At 40.9% G+C, this 22,602-nt stretch overlaps 1 protein-coding gene across 6 annotated transcripts in view; it reads right to left on the minus strand.

Annotated features, from left to right (window-relative positions):
• The window catches only part of astn1 (astrotactin 1), a 663,514-nt gene that overhangs the window by 5,118 nt on the left and 635,794 nt on the right, over positions 1 to 22,602 (minus strand). For all 6 annotated transcript variants that reach the window (XM_074688258.1, XM_074688257.1, XM_074688256.1 and 3 more), the window contains 3 exons: positions 18,729 to 18,864; positions 15,606 to 15,706; positions 14,587 to 14,770 (listed from right to left, as the gene is read on the minus strand). In XM_074688258.1, the coding sequence (XP_074544359.1) occupies positions 14,587 to 14,770; positions 15,606 to 15,706; positions 18,729 to 18,864 (421 nt within the window). The remainder of the gene's footprint in view (positions 1 to 14,586; positions 14,771 to 15,605; positions 15,707 to 18,728; positions 18,865 to 22,602) is intronic.

The raw sequence follows: 22,602 nt of genomic DNA on the forward strand, positions 1-22,602 counted from the left end.
ATCATCATAAAATGTGACGTAAAACCCTGTTTTTATCCTCAAATAAGAAATGGAAAAGAAACTTCTCAGACCAACGAGGACCTGAACACAATGCAGCCCCATAATATCTTCATATCACCACAGCATACAGATGTGTACTTATTTTTAAAGTTTAACTACAGCTCCCCTGGAATGACTGGGGAGACAGAGTTTTTGACCTATATTGCAGCCAGGCACCAGGGGGAGCAGTTTTTGTGGTGACCTTACTTCGAGCTGAGTGAGATGACGTCCATGATTTTTACAGTCTATGGGTGAAACCCTAAAAATTACAGCAAATACATGAAAGAAAAAAATGAATGGCAGGAGACGAGAGCCAAGGCAGCACAAGAACCCAACAGCATAGACTGAGGCTAAAAGGACCAGAGGTAAGAACAAATAGGCAGAACAAGAGAATAGAAATGGTAAGGAAGATTAAAACAACAAAACAATAAGTTAGATAAATGAAAGAAAATGAAAGTTGTGATAATAACAGTTAAAGTCAAATGTTAAAAAGCCATATAATGTTAAGTTAAATTACGAAATAAATAAGTAAAATAAATGAATAATGATAATAATTATGGGCATAGACAAGAGCTCAGCTTGCATTATTGTACCAGCATAAGTTCACGTAGAAACTACTGCTCAATGAATGATGGCGCTGTTAGAGATATGATAGAATAAAAGTGTCCATTTTTGAGCCTTGAGATTTAATGCAGTATTGCTGTTGTTGGTTGTTTCATACATGCAGTGCAACGTACAGTGGGGAAAATAAGCACTGAACGCATCAACTTTTTTCTCATTACATTTATTTCCAAAGCTGCAATTCAAATGAAATTTCTACAAGACATTGGTATTAACTCATATATTCCACACACAAATGCGACACACCTCATGATGGGTGAAGCCAAAGAGCTCCAAAGTTCATTCGTAACCTGATTGTTGCTCAGCATCAGAATGGAACTGGATACAGCCTTATATCAAAGCACCTGAATATTCCAGTCAGCACCCTTGGGGCCATTATTCGCAAGTGGAAGAAGCACCACCTTACCATCAACAGGCCACGCACAGGAGCTCCTTGCAAGATTTCTGACCAGGGAGTCAGAAAGATAGTCAGAAGAGTACTCAACAAGCCAAGGACCACCCTGAAAGTGCTTCAGAAAGACTTGGAGGCAGCAGGTACAATTGTTACAGAGAAAACAAAAGGCAATGCACTCCACTGCCATGGCCTCTATGGACGCCTAGCCCGCAAGACTCCATTCCTCAAGCAAAGGCACACCTGAGCAGTGTGGGCGATTAGTTAACACATACAAGAAGTGTCTGGAAGCTGTCATTGCTTTCCGTTGCTAGGCGCTACCCAAGTAGCTGCCTGTTGCAGCAGCTCTCTCGTCTTTGTCCGTTTCTTGTAATTTTTTTGTCTCTTTTTCGTAATCTTTGTATTTGGAGTGGATCATCACTTTGTATGGTTCATTGTCGGTCACAGACACCAAACTTTTTGTGGCTTCGGCGATATTTTTTACTACTTTTCTCCTGTGTTTGTCTGGAGATCCTACATGTAACCATGGCTGCATTGTTTACATGCGAAATTAGCTGTTAGCAGCCTGTAGCATGTCAATGCTAACTAGTGTAGGGCTTGATGATTTCCCTCGAGCTGAGGAGGAGGAGGTGAGGACGACGTGCTGGTTCTCGGATGTGAGCTGGGAGGTGACGACGTTGACCTGTCCTTCCATCCATCGTTGTTGGGAACGTGGGATCTAGCCCCGGGGGATGGACGAGCTAGCTGTGCTAACCCAGCGGCATCGTGCTGTTCACGGACGTGGCTGACGGAGCTGATATTTCGGACGCCGGCCCCACATTGGAGGAGCTTCGCCTGCTGTGAGCAGACAGGATCCAGGAGACAGAGACTGAACAGACTGCTGGGGAGGCTCAGTCCTGGACCCTGTGGAGGTGGAGAATGGCTGGGCTGGAGAGTGGTGGACGAGTGGTGGACAGGATGTCGTCATCTAATTTCTTATGGATCCTTTTGCACTTTCTATACTCTTTCTTACTTTTGTTTTCTGAAATGCTGCGGTGACTCCTGAATTTCCCCTCGGGGATAAATAAAGTATTGTCTATTCTATTCTATTCTATTCTATTGCAAACAAAGGCTTCTCCACAAAGTATTAGATGAGTCTCAGTTAGCGTGTTTCAATACTTTTTTCCTGTGTTAACCCACTTAATTCCACATAATCATTATTTATGGACCTGAATGATGGGATTTCTTTTCATGCGTGGATTATTTGAGTTAATACCAATGCCTGGTAGAAATTTCTTTTGAATTGCATCTTTGGAAATAAATGAAATGAGGAAAAGTTGATGTGTTCAATACTTATTTCCCCCACTGTAGTTTTACTTTACTTGAAAAAGGTCATGGGTTTGTTTCTAGCTTTTTACTTTGGGTTCTTTAAGTTCTTTGAGTCAGCTCCCTAAATTCTCAGCTTTAGACCTTAAGTATGATGCCCCTGATGAAGACTCTGGGAAAGTCAAAACCAGTGGCCATTTTTCCTATTTGTGGAGCGACTTTTGTGAGAGATGCCCTTAACAAATGAAAAGCTTTTTATTATGATCCTTGACTCAAGAGAGTGTCCCTGAAGAACAGCGTCTGCTCTTTAGACACACTCTGACTCCGCCAACTGACAGAAGGATTATTTTCTTAAAAAAAACAGTGATAACATACATTTTACTGGTTGGTTAACCAAACTGAACACTCACACATACTGAATGGGAATACACACTAACACGCTCACACGGGTAACTGTGTAGTTAGATAGCCACAATGAGTGTCAATCCAGGACAGCGAACCACAAATGTGAATATTGGCACCAGCAATTATACAAGCAACACTCAAACCCAATCAGATATATCACTACACAATGTCGTGAATGGCACAGGAGCGGTCTGTACTGGTTTTCAGCTCACTCCAGAGTCTGGACTCACTCCTCCTGGATAAAACCAACTTTGTGGAATAAGGAAGAAAGCTTTATCTTACTCAACCTCATGTGTCATACTCTCTTTGGAAAAAACAATATCCGCGAGTCAAACGCCTGCTAGAACCATGTCTCTTTTTTTTCTTCTGATTTTGCTGATAGGCTGCAGGTCTTTCATGTTTTGAACTTGGAGTTGGCGCACACTAACATGCTGTAATAATACACTGTGTGGCCTGTGGCTTCTACATCATTTCATCTCTGCCTTTCACTTACTCCAGATCAACTGCTGCTCTGTAAACATATAGGACATGGCATCGACATACTTTCTGGTATGCTGTAATGTTGTTTTTGGAAAACAAATGTATTCCATGTCCCCAACAAGGCCTCAAATCCTTTTAAGTTTGAGAAAAACCTCAGAGTAAAGCATGTTTCACTGTTGTTTTTGGCATTTCTCTGTAATTTGCAAACCATCTCACACACAGAGATACATGAGAAGCAACATCCTCCTTACAGCTGCCTTTCTAATTCAAGGTCTCTGTGTACGGGAGTTTGTTTTAAATGTAATGTGTACATATGGATGCCCAGCAGGACAACATGCCTTTTGCAAATGCATGTCGACAGATACATTACAGCAGCTTCTACTCCCTCAGTGGTGTTTCCTGCTCTGGAAACTTCAAAGAAAGAATCATTTGAATGATGTCAGCGTGTCTGCAGACAGGAGTGCTTGTGTTGGTGCTGTGCTCGCCTGTGCAGCCATTCATATCATTTTTCTGAAACCTCATTATGTACCCAATATTAAGCCACAGAATCCAGCGGTTTGAAGAGATGGGGGTATTTATTTGGCTTAAATGAAGAAAAAAAGTGTGGTTTGTTATGCTTTCATTTTTTAGGAAAGCAGAGGAATGGCTCACAGGTTACAAACAGCAACAGTTGTCACCATAAATCCTTGTGCATGTATAGGAGTGGAAAATGTTTCTCAAAACCACTCTGAGTACCACTTTAAAGAGTCCAAATCAAGTCTCTGTGAAGTTTGACTGCACATTCAGACATGGCATAGATACATGTGCACGGTATGTGACTTGTGTTGTAAGAGGTGCAGACTTAAAGCTTACAATGAAGATACGTTTGCACGATGCCTGTTCCAGAGCAAACAGTGATCAGAAATACAGGAACAGAAACACTTGAAACGCAACTGATTTCAGTTTTTGTGAGCTGAGGGCGGCTGGCTCATGTGAACAACTTAGACTGTATAAAATATGGACGTAGACTCCCTGATGTCACCTGTCTGTTTCTGAAACGGAAAATAAAGCACATCGCTCCTCTATAGGGGCCATATTGGTAGTGGCAAGGGCCTCGCCTACAGCGATAGGGTGCCTGTTGTTCATGTGACCCTCAGCTGTTCCTCTTCTTGGGGAGTTCCCAATCTTAATATCCTCTGAACGGCCGAGTAAGAAAAAATTTCACCCCCACGTACAGTGAGTGCTGGTAGTATAATTAGCGACTCAGACAGGAGATGTTTTTTGAACCAGGCTGTAAATAGGTTAATTTCTGCTTTGAAAACGTTTTTTTTGGCTTGGTGTGTATTTGACTTCCAGTACTTCTGGAGCCAGCCTCAAGTGGACACTCGAGAAACAGCAGATTTTAGCACTTCCGCATTGTCTCATATTGTTAGACCGGAGGTTTTCGCTTGGTGAACAACGATGGAAACAATACTTCATTTAAAAAAACAAAAAACAAAAAACAAAAACATAATATAGCCATTTTGAATGAACTTCTCCAAAACTGAGAACTTGAACATTAAAAACAATCTATCTGATGTGTATTAGAATCTTCTAATTCTACCAAAGAGGAGAGGCAAGCACTAAGACCTATACTGCAGCCAGCTACTGATAGCACCATGTCATGAATGCAGAATTAACCCTCCCAGCCAAAAGGCATAAAACGAAGCACTTATCACCAACATATAAATATAGTCACATTGCACATCAGATCAAACAGAAGAAACAGCTACACATGCCGTCAAGTCATACTTCAACAAAACTTCTGTTTGAGTAATACTTGGGTAATTACACAGACCCAGTGACATAAATACGAATACTGAGACCTCTGAGCAGATTCCGTAAGTGTTCCCTTTATTATGACACCAGAATGATCCAAATAGACCTTGTAGATGCAGATATATGTCCTTTGAATATGTCTTTTTAAGTAGAGACCCCAAAAAAGAGGCTAACGCTCAAAGGGTTAATTTGTAAAATTATTCTGAAATTAACACTTCAGTTGCACAATATTTGCAGTCCAGCTAAGTTTATATGACAATATGCAGTCGGAGTTCACATATCATTGAAGGCTTGTTAGAGCCCAAAATATAACGACTCAAGATGTTTTAAAATTTGTAATAAAGTCTCTAATATTATAACTGGTTGATAATGTAACAAAGCCCACAACAGAATTGCAAAAATGTAACAAAACCCAAAATGTAACAACTTGTGACATTTTGGATCAGTTATTACATGTTTTATTACATTTCTGGCTCAGCACTTTTGTTCCATTATTGATCAACTATTACATTTCAGGCTTTATTACTTTTTTGTTACATTTCTGGTTGTTCTTACAAATCAGGCTCTAACAAGGTTATTCAAACTTTTCTGTCAACTTTAGGTTGTTTTTTTTCCAAGGATATACTGATGGATATACTGATGGATAAGGACAGCCATCACTACTCTTCAAATATGAGTCAATCCAAGATAAACTCAAACAATTATTGGTTTAACACAAAGTATTCTACAATTTACTTATCTGTTTTCCGCATGAGTGTTTGCTTCAGACAGCATAAACCTTCAAGGTTACAATCTTTTTTATTGAAAATCACTGAACAACACCTGTGACATAATAAAATCTTTACATTTTAACGTAAACAACCAATAAAGTGTCCTGAATTTAAAGCCTCAGATCAAAAAAAATCACAATGGCTGGCTGTCAGACTTTCCCGGAGGTATATAAGATCAGTTTCATATTTAAGGATGGGCCGATCACTGCTCCCTGATCACCAATCCCCCAAAATTAAGGAAATCGGCATGTCTAAAAATGAATTACAATCAAATGAAATTCATGTGCTTGGCACAATTTGGTTCCTTTGGTGTTGTGTTTTTGTTACTTTTCCTATTAAACAAACCTGTAAGACAGGGTTGGGGTGCACCTAATATGAAATTCAACAAAAGTAGGACCATGTGTGGTCCGAAAGGTGTTGAATGAAGTCAGATTCCCTCTAGACACCCACTGATTCTATCAGAGGACAGACAAACTAAGAATTTGGCCCAAATTCAACAAGAAATGGGGGTAACTGAGCAGGAAGAAGCTTCACCCTAAACAAACGGAGGTAAAACAAATCATTGTCAAACACAAAGAAAGACTCATGTACCCTAATGTAAATTCCAAAAGCTGTACAAGAAGCCCTCAGCCCTCTTGCGTAACCTCTGTCACCTGATTACCACCAGCTGAGGGAGACTATCACAGGTGTTTCCACTACCTGCTGATTGGTGAGGCAACCTGTGACCAGAGTTGATTTCTTTCCAAACAAAAACACCTTTACTTCATTTAAAACACTAAACTTCTTTGGTTTCTTTGGATTTACCTTTTACACTCTTTTTTTACGGTGAGCATGAGGGACACATTCTTTCTACAAGTGATGAAGACCCCATATACTTTAGTTTCTGCACCAAACAAAGTAGGTTTTTAAAGTTTATTTATATTAAAAGGCATCAGTTATGATCTGATTGATTTCAGTCCAACTGAGCGATATATTTGACTGGATGCTGACGGAGCAGCTCCTTGTTGTACTTTTATGGGTTAATCAAACTTAAGACCACTGATGATGGTAATGGGATATTTTTGCTAGGAATTTGTATCAGATTGTGTAAATATTTGAACCATGTTTCTTTTCACATTTCTGCATCACAGAAACCAATAAATCACAGTGAGACAAAAAAGGCACCACAACTTCAACCGTGTGTATTTCTGTCCTCCTCTGGACTATAAAAAGTCAGAGAGCAGAGTAAACACTGCTGTGATTATGCTCATGATTTCCTTCCAGATATTCCAACCATAACAACACTTATTACCACAAGCACTCCTCTGATTAGAGATACTGTAGAGTAAAAACAAAGAATACAGGAAAAAGTCAAACATTTAACAGTTCATCAAAGGGCACAGAGACTATGCAAGGACATGGTCAGGACTGAGACCAGGCCGGAGGTTTTTCTGTCAGCCGAGCCAAAACATGTAGCATTTTTAAGTCAACGGCCAAGCAGCGTGTCTGAAGTGATGGGTGCTCCCCTGGTGACGACAGGGTCTGGCCCAAAGGGAGAAGACGTGTTAAGCCTTGGAGAGATGGCTTTTCCGTGAGTTTATGGTTCGAGTTAAAGCGTCACGCAATGTTGCATGAAAAGAGAAACAAAAATGTCCTCCGCAGGATGCCAAACAGTCTCGTCAGTGAGACCCGATACGTTTCTAAAAACAGAAGATCTGAATATCTGCTGCCACAAGAAAGATAAAGCCATATTTGTTCATTCATTTGTTTCCAGATATTGCTTACTTGGCTGATGGGAGTTTACATTGAGGCAGAGCCTGAGCGGGGCTCTTCTTATCTGTATTTTGACTAGCTAATGGAAATCCAGTTTATTCAGTCTTCATTGTTTGTGATGGGGGAGTCCTCTGAGTGAAAACATTGACCTGAAAGGATGAAAGGGTGAAACTGTGTCTGAGGTCGGCACATGTGCTGTGTGTTGGGGCAGTGGGGAGCCTGTCTGCTCTCTTGTTTACTGCTGGTGGTACCACAGATTCACTCTAAGTGGCCAGGGAACTGAGTCTGTCTCTGGCCTGGTGTTCTGTTTAAGATGTTCATGTTTGCCAGGAATTCATTTAACAGTGCTGTCGAGCTGATCTATGCCATGATACTCAGATCATCAAGGGGTGGACACTTTTGCTTTGAGAGATCAAAGGCTATGCAAAGATCTGGATGTAGCAACCATAACCACAATTCCTAGTTAGTAGACTTCTCTTTTGACAGTGTTATTGCTGTTGACTTCTTGTTCTTGTGGAACCTGATAGACCATAGGCTATATAGTACAACAGGGTTAAGTTCTTTGTTTTTATGCAGCTTTCTTACTGATATTCCTTCTGTGTAAGATGCCTAACTTTCACTACAATGAGCAATACTAAAGGCAGACTGATCACACGTCAGGTCAATCTGCAGAGTAGAGTTCAAAAAGTTTGGCTTCTGCTTGTTGGCACCACAGACCATGAGATGAGGTACAACCATGAGCCTCTGTTAGCATCATATTGGTAACCAATGTGACTAAGGGTGAGGTCACATTGGCCAATTGCACTCAAACATGTTTGGCTCCTGCAGAACCATTCCCCCATTAGCTGGTACAGATCGTGGTCACACTGCTCCAATATGTACCAGACTTTAGCACTGTGCCTGATGCACGTGTCATCATGTCATAATATTGCCAGGGTTCCTACAGCTAAAGGCAAGTTAAATTCAAGGCTTTGGAAGACTTTTTAATGCCATTTGAAATTAAATTTAAGACCAACTTCGCAATAAACACAATCAATTACATAGGGTTAGGGTCAAAAGAGTCCCAGCGGCAACCACATCAATTTGTTGGTTCCTCTATCGTGATTGCGTGATGTTACAACAAGAGTCACTCTGTAAATTACGCTGCTTAAAAAAAATAAAGGGAACACTTAAAAAACACAGTGTAACTTCAAGTCAATCACACTTCTGTGAAATCAAACTGTCCACTTAGGAAGCAACACTGATTGACAATCAATTTCACATGCTGTTGTGCAAATAAAATAACAACAGGTGGACATTATAGGCAATTAACAAGACCCCCAATAAAGGAGTGGTTCTGCAGGTGGAGACCACAGACGGCTTCTCATTTCCTGAGCTTTCTGGATGATGTTTTGGTCACTTCTGAATGCTGGCGGTGCTTTCACGCTAGTGGTTGCATAGACGGAGTCTACAGCCCACACAAGTGGCTCAGGTAGAGCAGCTCATCCAGGATGGCACATCAATGTGAGCTGTGGTAAGAAGGTTTGCTTGCTAGTGTCCAGAGCATGGAGGTGCTACCAGGAGACAGACCAGTACATCAGGAGACGTGGAGGAGGCCGTAGGAGGGCAACGACCCAGTAGCAGGACCACTACCTCTTCCTTTGTGCAAGGAGGAACAGGAGGAGCACTGACAGATCCCTGCAAAATGATCTCCAGCAGACCACAAATGTGCATGTGTCTGCTCAAACGGTCAGAAACAGACTCCATGAGGGTGGTGAGAGGGTCTGATGTCCACAGGTGGAGGTTGTGCCTACAGCCCAGCACCATGCAGAACGTTTGGCATTTGCCAGAGAACACCAAGATTGGCAAATTGGCCGTTGGCGCTCTGTGCTCTTCACAGATGAAAGCAGGTTCACACTGAGCACAAGTGACAGATGTGACAGAGTCTGGAGATGCCGTGGAGAACGTTCTGCTGCCTGCAACATCCTCCAGCATGACCGCTTTGACAGTGGGTCAGTAATGGTGTAGGGTGGCATTTCTTTGGGGGCGGCACAGCCCTCCATATGTTCTCCAGAGGTAGCCTGACTGCCATTAGGTACCGAGATGAGATCCTTGGACCACTTGTGAGACCATATGCTGGTGGTTGGCCCTTGGTTCCTCCTAATGTAAGACACAACTAGAGTTCATGTGGCTGGAGTTTGTCAGCAGTTCCTGCAAGACGAAGACATTGATACTATGGACTTGCCCATCTGTTCCCCAGACCTGAATCTAACTGAGCACATCTGGGACATCATGTCTCGCTCCATCCACCACCAAGCCATGTTGCACTACAGACTGTCCAGAAGTTGGTAGATGCTGTAGTCCAGGTCTGGGAGGAGATCCCTCAGGATTAGTGTGTGACTCCAAATCCTGACCTCCATGGGTTAACAAATTTGATTTGCATTTCATTTTTGTGTGCATTTGTTGTCAGCACATTCAACTATGTAAAGTACAAAGTATTTAATAAGAATATTTCATTCATTCAGAATCTAGGATGTGTTATTTTAGTGTTCCCTTTATTTTTTTGAGCAGTGTACTTAAAAAATTAATAATAATAAAAAAATGTTATCATTTATTTAAGAATTTGGGACTATTTACAATAACACTAACATGTTTTTAAGACTTTTAAAGAGTAATTTAAGATATTTTAAGGCCATCTAAGGCTTTGTATTTAGATTCATGTATTCAATACTTTTTTGATTATGTTATGTATTTTTGGTCAAACAGTCCTCCAACACCCCGGAGTTGATTGATTATGCAAGGCAGCAATTATCAAGTAACTGTTCTGCAGGTACAAGCAGTTGCAGTGATTTCATATCATGGATTATATGTCATGTCCTCATTTTGTAAGCATGCTTGTTCTTTAGCATGAAATGTATGACCGAAGTGTACCAAAGCCAAGGAAGTGTACTATGCCTGAACATGGTACAGAGCGATCACTTTGGCCAAATGAACGGGACTTAAGGGTTGAAGCATGCTTGGGCCTGGTATGGATGGCCAGTGTGACCCTGCCCTGAAGTGTTAGTTTGGGTAAGCATGCTAATTCAGCCGGCCAAACAACAAGGATGTTTTTATACCGGATGCTGTCTAGTTATCCTGGTGACAGCAGCAGATAGTAGGCAGGAGGAACTTCAGATTACTATCGATGCAAAGAAACTAAAAAATGAGAAGCGGTGATGATAGTAGCAGTGTTCAAAAATGAGACGTTTAACTCATTTGTTTTTAAAGATGGGTCAACCACAGAGCTCAGAGAGGAAGGAAAATGAGATCTGATTGAGGACAGTTAAATGTTAACATGACCACTACAGGCAGATAAAAACCTATCACCTCACAACACTACAATGGGAGTATATTAGAAAAAGTGTACACAGCCATTTTAAATCAGTAATATTATCTCTTATTTAATGTTATTTTGCCAACATGTTTGTATTTTAAGTTAGTATCAAGGTGATGAGCAGGACAATGTATGTGCCTAGTTAGCGAGTGGTTACTAGAGACAGAAACCCTTTAGGGTGGACAAGTGGAGTGAGACTTTCTGATTTACATTTTACTGATACTGCATAAATTGATAGTCTATGTAACACATTTCTCATCTCTTACAATCACAGGTACTGGGATAAAAAAAATGGGTGCGCTGCTGATGCTTTCACTCAGCACACACTTAGGAGTAAACTTATAGCAGACAGAGATTTGCATAGAAAGGTGTTTTAGGTGAGAGTCTGTCCTGATATGACCAGAAAGTTTGCTCTGAGGCAAGCGTGCAAATCTGATCCAGGTTAGACCTTAATGTGAGAGTCGACTTTATGCCAATGATTGGAAAGATCTGAGGGGCGTTTGCAGAGACCCTCAAACATCAATGCAAAGTGCTATAAAAAGATTTTCTGACCCTTATGTAGGCTTTCTTAAAATGATATCAGTAGTATTTTCACCCTGGCGTCAGTGCAACAGTTTATCTGCAGCGTTTGTTTTTCCCAGTGGAGGGATAACGTCAGAGAAACAAAGTGTTTGACGCCGTGGGGAAGTTGTCAGCACACTTAGTCACACAGTGGTGGAGCTGTGAGGCTGTTAACCTCTCTGCCTGCATGCTTACTGGGTAACAATACACAGCACACAGAGGCACAGTTCAGGTAGAGACTTTCCTCACACCAAACCAGATACAGAGGAAAGTGTAATGTTCATTTGATGACTTGGCCAAACAAAACATGTTTATACTTCCTCACCCTGTTGCCAGACCTCACCTTGAATGCACCTCTGCTTTTCCAGCTCTGAGGTGCTTTTATTACCATTAATCACCCCTCCTTTAACTAAATTGGGGGCTGTTAATCTAAGTGTATTTTAATGGAATACTTCAGAAGCAACTCCCTCAATTACATCAACTCTTTCCAGCACAGTCCCTATTAAGAGCAACCTTTCATTATGGGAGAAGCCCACAGACAGAGAGGGAAACGAAGAACTAGGGGAGCCTGAGATAATCAGTTTCACCTGTTGACATCCCAAAGACCGCCCTTTGTATTCTATGTTGAACACATGGCTCTGTTTATGAAGCATCCAAATCATTCAAGTTTGAGGAACCCCCCCGCACACACACTCACAAACAAACGAAAAATCACACATACAAAAAAAAAATTAGGACCGAATATGACGTTCTTTGAGTGAGCTGTTGCGGTGGAGGTTTGTTGTAAGCCACTTTAGGATGTGTTTGAAATTGTGCACATTACAAGGATTTGATGACTGCTAAATAAAGTAGAAAGCTCTTAAAAGTATTGAGGTATGAGAGTAAGGCTCATGAACCACTGCAAACTTTGCTTTTTGGAACTTAATAGTGCCCATACCCACTAATTGCATTTCCACTGCTGGCCATAGCACTGATAACACACCACCAGACCAGTAAAGGGCAGTGTTAAAGCAATGGCAGCATTCAATAGAAACAACTCTGTTTCTTCTCATTTTTCGTCTCTTTTTCGTAGTCTTTGTATTTGGAGTGGATCATTACGTTGTATGGTTCATTGTTGGTCATGGACACCAAACGTTTTGTGGCTTCAGTGATATTTTTACTACTTTCTCTCCTGTGTTTGTCTGGAGATCCTACATGCAGCCATGGCTGCATTGTTAAGCAGCCTGTAGCATGTCAATGCTAACTGGTGCAAGGCCTGATGTCTCCCCACAAGGTGAGGAGGAGGAGGTGAGGATGACGTGCTGGTTCTCAGGTGTGAGCTAAGAAGTGACGACATGGACCTGTCCTTCAAACCATTGTTATTGGGAATGTAAGATCTAGCTCCAATGAGATGGACGAGCTGGCTATGCTAACCCAGCAACAGAGGGAACACCAGAAGGTAGAGCAGCATCATGCTATTTGCTGACATGGCTAACACCAGACAACATTGGAAGAGCTTCACCTGCTGTGAGCAGACAGGATCCAGGAGACAGAGACTGAACAGACTGCTGGGGAGGCTCAGTCCTGGACCCTGTGGAGGTGGAGGCTGGCTGAACTGGAGAATGATGGACAAGCTGTCATCATCTATTTTCTTATGGACCTTTTTGCACTTTCTATACACTTTCTTACTTTTGTATTCTTGATTGCTGCTGTGACTCCTCCTGAATTCCCCCCTGGTGGATAAACAAAGTATTTTCTTTTCTATTTCAATTCTATTTTAAAAGCAGTATGATTGGTTTGCCTACAATAAGTAGCATGAGATGTATAAGTCTTATGCCTACTACAAGTAGTACAAATATTTTTGCTGAGTATATGTAGTATGATAAGTATTATAAAAATGTGTAGTATGCCTAGTTTGAGTAGTATGTGTAGAATGCCTTGGATGAGTAGAATCAAAAGTATGCCTAGTATGCCTACGATAAGTAGTATGAGTCATATGCCTGGTATGAGTAGTATGCCTTGCATTTGTAGTATGCCTGGTCTGAGAAGTATGCTTGATATGAGTAATACTAGTATACCTATTATACGTAGCACAAGTAGTATAAGTAGAATTTCCAGTTTGAGCAGTATGCCCTAAATGAAGAGAATGTCTTGTATGAGTTGTATGGTTATTATGAGAAATCTAATTTGTATGCCCAATATGAATTGTTTGCTTAGTGTTAGTAGAATGCACAGTATCAGGGTTTGCCTGCTAGGACTAGTATGCCTAGTATTAGAAGTAGGACAACTACGATTACAATGCCTGGTATTAGTAGTATGCCCAGTATGAGTTGTATCTGTAGTATGCCTAGTATGGGTAGTATGAGTAGTATAATTAAAACGCCTAGTAAAATAAGCAAACCTAGTGTCGTTGGTCTGAGGAGAATAAGTAGTTAGCCTACTGGCAGTAGCAGTAGTATGAGTAGTATGCCTAATATGAATAACAGGCTGAGTCTGAGCTTAATGAATGAGTAGGAGTGCTAGCATGAGTAGCATGCCAAGTATGTGAGTATGCCTAGTATGAATGGTGTGAGAAGTATGAGTAGCTTTACTAGTATTCAGAGTTCAAGTCGAGTAGTATGAGTAGTATGTCTCCAAGATACAAGCGTATTCTGTTTTTTATTCTATAGGTTGGGCTCTGCTCTATGGTTATAAGTTACTGGTTGTGCATCAGTATGCCATGCTTTTGTTTGGATAACCCACTGAATTTATTCATTTGCCATTTTGTAGTATTTCGGTGGAAACTCAGTTTATGAATGTCAGCACACAAACAAAACTCTACAGTGACTGTTATAACAAGAGGGGGCGGCAGTAGCTTGAGCTGTAGGGATTATATCTGAGAGTGAAGGATTGTCTACTCAAAGCCTCACAGGCCACAGCTGAATCATGAAGAAGGCACCAAAGCCCTGATTTCAGCACTTTTGAATACTGAATGAAAATAACTGAATTAACACGCTGGGGTTTCAGACAAATATCTGCACATGCACATCCTTTAGTACGAAAAAGCTATCAGGAGTATCCTTCAGTACTCCAAACTTTAGATAAGTGCATTCTTGATAAGTGAGCAGAAAAAAAAGTTTAAATATCAGCCGTACCTGGGTCCGAGCTCATCCTCACACCTCCAGGTGAATTCTCCAAAGCTCTCGTAGCGCTGGTTGTAGTGATAGAGCACACGGTGAAGTGTAGGGGCACCCAGGTCCATCAGAGTGTTATAGGCTGTCTGCTGCTCTTTTCCACTGGTGTATCCATTGAAGAGGTTGTAGATCTTGTCGGCTATTTCTGCAAAAGTTGAAACATTCAAGTCAGAGGTCAGCAGGTCTGAGCAACTTCAACTGGAGCTGTACTGTCACGATAAGAACTAGAGTTGTGTTTTGACATCTATTGAATTATTACACTCTAAGGAAAGAAGCAGCAAATCATTACAACTGAGAAGCTTAACTAGAAACTTTTCATTTTCCACTAAAACGTGTTCGCCAACTTTAGGAAGACTTTCTGATTTTGCGTTCTGTGAACTGAGTCATTCAGAAATTCTTGCAATCCCAGGAAAAGGGAAAATGATTTGCCCTTTTCTATTTTTATTCAACCTGCAGCCAACTGTCATAAGATTATTAAAACAGATGTCATTTTACAGGCAAATTCTCACATCGCTAAAATTTTAAAATGAACAAATCACTTATAAATCTCCTGAAAGTCAATGATTTTCTCTGAAAGGGGAATAATTCACCTGTCCTGGATCAAAATGCCAATAAAATATGTAAAACAGAGGCACAGAGTGGAAGTATTGTATTTCCCATCAGGAGTGTGTTTCTAGGCATTAAAGTGAACTGTGAAAGCCAGTACTATCACAGTCCACTGACTGGAGCTTTTTCTCAATGGCCAATTCAAATCGACAACGACATCTCGGCCATAAATCTCTGCAGAACGCCAGCTCTGAATATTTATAGAATATTATTTTTTTACAGTGAGAGTTATTTTTCTTTTTTGAACACCTTTTGTTAGTTTTCTGTCCATAACCCTTTAATTCAATGAGAAATGGATGATGATTCTGTCTGTAGAGCCTCCTGTGATCAGTTCTGATTCATCCTCTGACCTCACAGCGTGTCTCTTTCCTCACCTTGAGCTTTGACGTCATCCACAGTGGGACATGGAGTTTTGATGGTGACCTCACTTGGACTGGAGCGGCGCCCTGTGTTGTCTACCGCCCACAGCCGGAACCTGGGCACAAAAACACACAAACAAGAGTTTGTGTGGTGAAAAAACCTTTCCTCAGACTCAAGGTGACAAATGTGAAACCCCAAAACTGTCATCCACATTACTAGTAATGGATATTCATGGTGCCAACAACACAACAGATGTACAAATCTGACTGTTGATAGTAATTAAAACAGTGTTGTCATTGTAGAGCTGCATTATTAGTCTTTCACTTGTACCAGACTGTCAACAAGCTTTCCCTCCAGAGCTGATGGTGTTATTTCACTGAATGAATATCACCACCTAGTGTGGAAAGCACAAACTGCAGACACCTGCAGCACCAAGCACCAAATTAGTCACACAACCTCAGACTTCTTAAGAAAGAGTTCTGGAGAATTTCTAACCTTCATCTGTTAAATGTGGTTATATAAACTGTATTATGAGGCTCAGGGGACTGCAGACATGCTTACACATTTAAATTGCCTATGGGACAAAGAGTCTTCAGAGAGTTAACCTGGGCCGCAGAAGTACAGTGAGCTTTCTGTGTCATGCTTACATAATATCATGAACATTATATCAGTTTATGTTTTCCCTTCTCAAGCCCGATCCTCAGCTCTGTAAGATCTCTGTAAGGAAGATATAAGGGGTGTGTGGCACCCTGAAGCGTGAGCTGAGGCCTGAGTTGAGAGAGATGAATGAACTGCCAGACAGGACCGAGAGCGGGAGCCCCACTGATGCATGAATTGAAAGGCTATGTGCAGCCGCTCACTCAGCCCACATACATGAAGAGGTTTCATCTTTGGTCCTCCTGCATTTTCCCCCCTCTCTTTCCTGCTTTTTCCCACTGTATCTCTGCACTTTTTCCCTCTAACCTAAAATTTGACTCTGTGTCTTTTTTTTCTCCCTCTTTCAGCTTGCCTCTGATTTTTTTTTTCCTCTCTGAGAAGTGTGTGTGGCTTCTCCTCTGGCAGGCCTCTCTGTGAGATAAATGTCAGCATGTGTATGAGAGCATCGGACTATCAGCCTTATATGTGAATGTGTGCACAGAAAACTAGATCTGGGTCAGAGCTCACATGGACACAGACTCTGACTTGTATCTGATTGTCAGATAGATAAAAATCTGTTTTGTTTCATGGGCATCTGAATTTGATTTTGCAACTTTTTGGAGTAGAGAAAACTTGAGAGAACAAACTCAGCCTAGCTGTACCTGTTACTCAAGTGCTAAGCCCTGAAATATCCCTGAGTATCTGCTTAAAATGAGCATCAGGGACCAAAACTTCTCCATTCCTCCATGAGGAGCACAGCTACACGGAGAGGTTCAAGTTAACCCAGATTTGACCAACTGGACTGATGTAGCTTGTAATTTCTCATTGTATTTGAGGCTACAGTAGGATAACAGCGGCTAGAGGTGAATACACAAGCCTAAATAAACTCAGATTATTGTATGCCCATGTAAACCAGGGGAACTCAGATAATTCAAACTTTGAATAAAATAAAGTGTGACTAAAAGCAACCTTATAATGCTTGTGCTTAGAAACACCAATCACGCAAAAACCTTGACTTTCTTCTTAAAGTGAACTTGTACTGTTTAGTAAAGTATAAATAGAGTGCACAAAAAACTCCAAACAAAAACAAGACAAACACATAGAAAATGAAATAAAATACAACAAAATATAAATAAAATAAAATACAATAAAATAAAATACAATAAAATAAAATAAAATAAAATAAAATAAAATAAAACAAAACAAAACAAAATGAAATAAAATAAAATGAAATGAAATGAAATAAAATAAAATAAAATAAAATAAAATAAAATAAAATAAAATAAAATAAAATAATTTATTTCCAGTGCCTCTTTTTGGTATTATCTGATTATGTTTTACAGGTCAAAAAAAGGGGAGGCATGTATTAACCAGATTGATAATGTAACATCCCAGATGTTGGACACAGTCATTAATAATCATAACCACATCAAGATGCAGTTTGGCCACAAACAGCTGGATTTCATCCCTCTGCTCCATACCTGCACACATACTGTATGGAAGCTACAACCTTCAATGTCAAAACATGAGGCCAGTGCAAAAGTGCAATAAAGTGGGGCTGTTGTATAAACATTCCCAGTGTACAAAGACCATAATCCTTAAGTGGCTGGCCTGGGTTTGGTTCCAACCTGCAGCCCCTGTCTATTCTCATGTACCACCGCCCTCCTTTTTTTCTGCCTGATCTAAACACTGCCCAATATTCTAAAATACAACTAGAGAAAATTGTCCACTTGAGGCCCACTCCAAGAGCCCAGTAGTTCCTATTATAATCCATCTTGAAATGCCATCTTCAGAGCAGAAGTAATTGTGTTTACATGCAAGTTCAAAGACAATTTTGGTCTAAATTGCTCCTTTATTTATTCTTACTCAGTATCTGGGGGGTAAAGTGTCTTGTTAATCATTCCTTATAAAGATATTAGAGGACGTTGTGTGCAATAGTTAATTTATCTGACTTGAGTGACAGGCGGGGAGGCCTGTGTCAACTCTCCCTCTGACCTCTCCTACAGGCTAGCTTCTACATCACCGCACACCATGGACTAATCCTCTGGTAAACCCTTTAAGCTAATAGTTTAAAAGAAATAATCACCCTTTGTTGTACTAATCTGACAGGAAGTGATGCCATTTGTGTGGCAGCAGATGTCAATCAGAGCTAACTTTGAAATGACACAGTCTATAAACTAAGCAAGGAGAAAAGAAAATGTTTTTCCAAAGATGATTTTTTGTTTGTTCTTCATGGTCCCGCTGGATCTGTCTCACCACAACACAATTACTCTAATCTCCTCCAGCTGTGAGGAGCTTCTCAATTTCTTCATGCAATGCACTCTGGGGGAATAAACTCAAAAGCATTGCATATGCTTACGATGTTTTCTGGGTGTATTTAGTTTTGTCTTTGACTGTGTGGACACACATGAAGCCAAATAGAGATGGTTTTTAACTCTTTACACACAAAACAGTGCAGACGCTCACCCTTCATGTGGATGGAATGAAAGAGGGTAACTCACATGTATGTGGTGTCGGGCTCCAGGCAGCGGATGATCATGCTGATGGAGGAGGACAGGAGGCTGGGGATGTCCCCCAGCATCACACATGGAGACCTGGCCCCTGACAAGATGTCATCCACGAAGCTCAGAAGGGTTTCTGTAAAAAGAAGACATTTGAGTTGGGTTCAGTTCATTCAGGTGTTCACTGGAAATCAATACTTTTACTTTCTTCTCTCTTAATTTGATGGTTCATTCAGCTTTTTTTTCTTCTTTTGCAAAAATCACACCCTTTTTTCAACCCTGGTTAACAAGCTCATTGGACTTAGAGTTTGGAACCTGTTTTTGAATAACAGAGGTAGGATGAGGACAACCCCACAGAACCCCCCTGGGTTAAACCAAGTACAGTACAAACTCATGCCTGTTATGTCTACTTTTAAGGTTCACATTAATGTAACTTGACGGTAGACGTAGCTTTCTGCTGCACTGCAATCCGACATGGTAACACAATATAAAACAGATGAGCAGAGTTTTCTCCACCTCTACACACACATTTAGTTTGAAAAATTCCCTACAGGTGAGGGCTGTCCTGACTGAAAGGTCAGGTATATTTCAACTGCCTTTAAGGCCATGTCCACATGTAGCCTGGTATCTGGGAAACCACATATACTTTTGTACGTTTAGGCTGGTCATCCACATGAAACAGCAGCTTTACGTCACTAAAAACAATGTTTTCTGAAAACTCCAGCCAAAGTGAAGATTTTGTAAAACTCAAGTTTCATGGTTTTGTGTAGATGCCTGTGTAGATGCCTGTGTAGACGCCTGTGTAGATGCCGGGAAACCAAGTTTTCGGTTTTCAAACATCACAACTGAAAGACGGGCTCATTCTGATTGGCTGGCACAGGTTTTGCGTCTCAAAACATTGCCCCTTAAGGGTTTGAAATGCTTCAGTCCACACTTTTTGGCGGATTTGCCTGCTGGGTGTAGATTAAAGCATACAAAAGTAATTAAAAAATGAGGGGGGATATTTGATTTTGAAAATATGTGGATAGGTGTGGACAAGTCCTAAATCTCCTTGATGCAAGGATCAGGGATGTGTTTGATTAGTTGGTGAGAAACTCTAACCTTGCAGAGCAGATGGACCTGCCTGATTCAGTTTCTGAACTCCTGCAGGTCCATCTTGAAAGGCTCCATCGACCAACGATTTCACTCGGCTAAATTCTAACCGGCCCAATCAAGGAAGAGAGGCGGGAGCTGTGGGAGCAGACGTGACGTCAGCAGACTTTCGTACTTGTCAGCGTTCCTTTGATTCTTAAGTTAAATTTATAAAAACAGCAGCTGTCGTCTAACGCCTTTTTCACAGCTGTTTCTCGTGATTCAGTAGTTGTTCATCTATTGTTTCTTAGAATCATCGGCTCATATAAGCTACGTCATACCGTGGCTTGATGTGGATTGGTCCGTGGTGAGTGTGTTAATCAGAACGGTCGTCCAATCACCAGCTGCAGATTTTTTTTTTAAGTCCCGCCTCTGAAAACAAATCGGAAGAGCTGCTACCTAGATGGACTTGTGAAATAATTCCGTGGCGGATATATGAAACCGTTCGTCTGGCGTGTCAGGTTAGAGAAACTCTCCCTTCGAAAGAAAACAAACAAACAAAAAACTCCCAAAGAAATAGTTTTTTTCTAGATAAAACATGCACAGCAGCTTTTAACTTTCACCTTTTCAGAGACAGGTAACAAACAGCGTGCTCCAGAGGCTCTGATATTTTTATACACATGTGGTCCATTTAGTCAACTTTCCAGCAGATGGATGTTCAAGAGCACCTTGACAGTAGAAACTGAGGGAGAGGAGTGTTACTTTTTCACAGTACACCTACTTTCCACCTGCAGATTTACAACACCAGGGCTCTGCTGCGAGAGAACATAATGATTTCTCACATCGAGGTTACCTCCCAAACCTTTAGTACAATCCTTATATAAACTTTTCAAAAAGTACACACTGAGTATGTGTCAGAACCTTAAAAAACCCCAATAAATATGAATGTTGTGAAACTCAGACTGTTTTATGATACACTATTTTTAGTTAACAGTTGCAACATGAATAAAACAGAGTTTTGGACTAATAATCACTGGGTGTTTTTCCAGAGATACAGCAACATGTTTCCCATGAGAGAAGTGATAACACTTCATAAAATTCAATTAGAGGGATGATTGTTGCATCCATTTGTAGTAAAGAGCAGTGACAGAGTGCACTAACTCCACAAGTACATCTAGGCAGAGGTGAAGAGGTGCTTTCCTGAAAATAGCAGGTTACGCTCGGATGATTGTGGATGTTTCAAATGGAGGCTAAAAAAGGTCAGGTTCAGGCTGCAGAAACCTCACATTGCACATTATTTACCTGACTTCCAGCTGTGAGACTGCTCCATCCGGTAACACCACGGACGTCTGCCAGATCATGACTTTAAGTTACAAATTACAGCCATTTTAGAACAAAAGACATACAAGTCAGGGTGAGTTGTTGCAAAGACAATTAACAGTCAAACAAACAGTACTATGTTTTTGCTACTTTGTGTATTTTTTTGAACCATGCAGAAAAAGCTTTGAACTTTGAGGGGTTTTAAGTCGCAAGAGGTTGAATACTCTTGTCATAAAGTCTAACCATTTATTGCCAAGTGGGAATACAGTTGTAGATGGTGCCACGGGATTCTTTTACAACTTGCCCATAGGTTTGCAAAGCAGGCTGTTTAGGCTTTCCAGGGAGTGCACTGAAGAAAATCCCTCACATGGGTAAATACATACATACATAAAGCAAAGGTGTTATGAGGCTCAATCAGAGTGAAGGAGTGTTTAAACCCAGGGGCAACCTTCAACCAAGAGAAATAAAGTCCAAGTGGAAATGTTACGGCCTCCTCAACCCAAATATAAAAACCAACAAAGGCACAAAAGGAATGAAAATCGAACCCATAGGCTTCATTAACCTCCCAAAAAGGTCCAAATAGACGGACAAACCAAAAAGAACTGGAGACCCCAGCCACAAGAAACAAAAAAGGGAAAGGTGCCGACTCAGCCATGCAATCCTCCTCTTTACACATTTTATATGTGCAGTTTAATGAATTCATTCAGATTTTGTATACTCATTTTTTTATTTCATTTTGGTGGATAAACTATTTCAACTTATAGGAGGGTATCGGTAAAATTTAAGTTATTTCAATCTAAAGCGTGTTCAATAAGGATTCATACTGCTGCTCAGGTGAGCTACATGATGACATGCAAATTGTGTGAGAAGTGGCAAAGTGCTGTCCCACTCTGAGTTAGACCATTTTGAGCCATGCAGACTCATGCACTCAGACACTTTCCAGGTAGTTTGAATGAAGTCCGTAAGGGCTCAGGGCTCAGGGTTTAGGGGGGGACATTAAGATTCACCCAGGGAGCAAAAAACAGATCACTAATCCCCTACCTGTCCAAACGTAACAGGAAATGCTAAAATCTGCAATTCTTCAAGATTCCACATGAGGTTGGTCGCAAAGACATGAATGACTACAAAGAGACCAAGACAAAGATGATTTTACAGCAAAAATAAACAAGCTTACAGCCTTTAGTGGAGTTAGAACATAGACTGTATAAAACATGGACATAGTCTCCCTGACGTCACCCGTCTGTTTTCGGTATCGTGGCCATATTGGTAGTGGCAAGGGCTTTGCATACAGCTATAGGGTGCTTGTCAGCTGTGCCTCTGATTGGGCAAGCTCAGGATCTTAATATATCCAAACAGCCGAGTTAGAAAATAATTTACCCCCCATACAGTGTGTGCTGATAGTAAAATTAACTACTCAGAAAGGGGACGTTTTTTGAACCAGGCTGTAAATGGGTTAATTTCTGCTTTGAAAAGGTCTTTTTTG

The sequence above is a fragment of the Halichoeres trimaculatus genome, unplaced genomic scaffold (genome assembly GCF_033239565.1).
Source record: "Halichoeres trimaculatus isolate MK-OKI-2021-1 unplaced genomic scaffold, fHalTri1.1 fHalTri1_scaffold_15, whole genome shotgun sequence".
Classification (NCBI taxonomy): domain Eukaryota; kingdom Metazoa; phylum Chordata; class Actinopteri; order Labriformes; family Labridae; genus Halichoeres; species Halichoeres trimaculatus.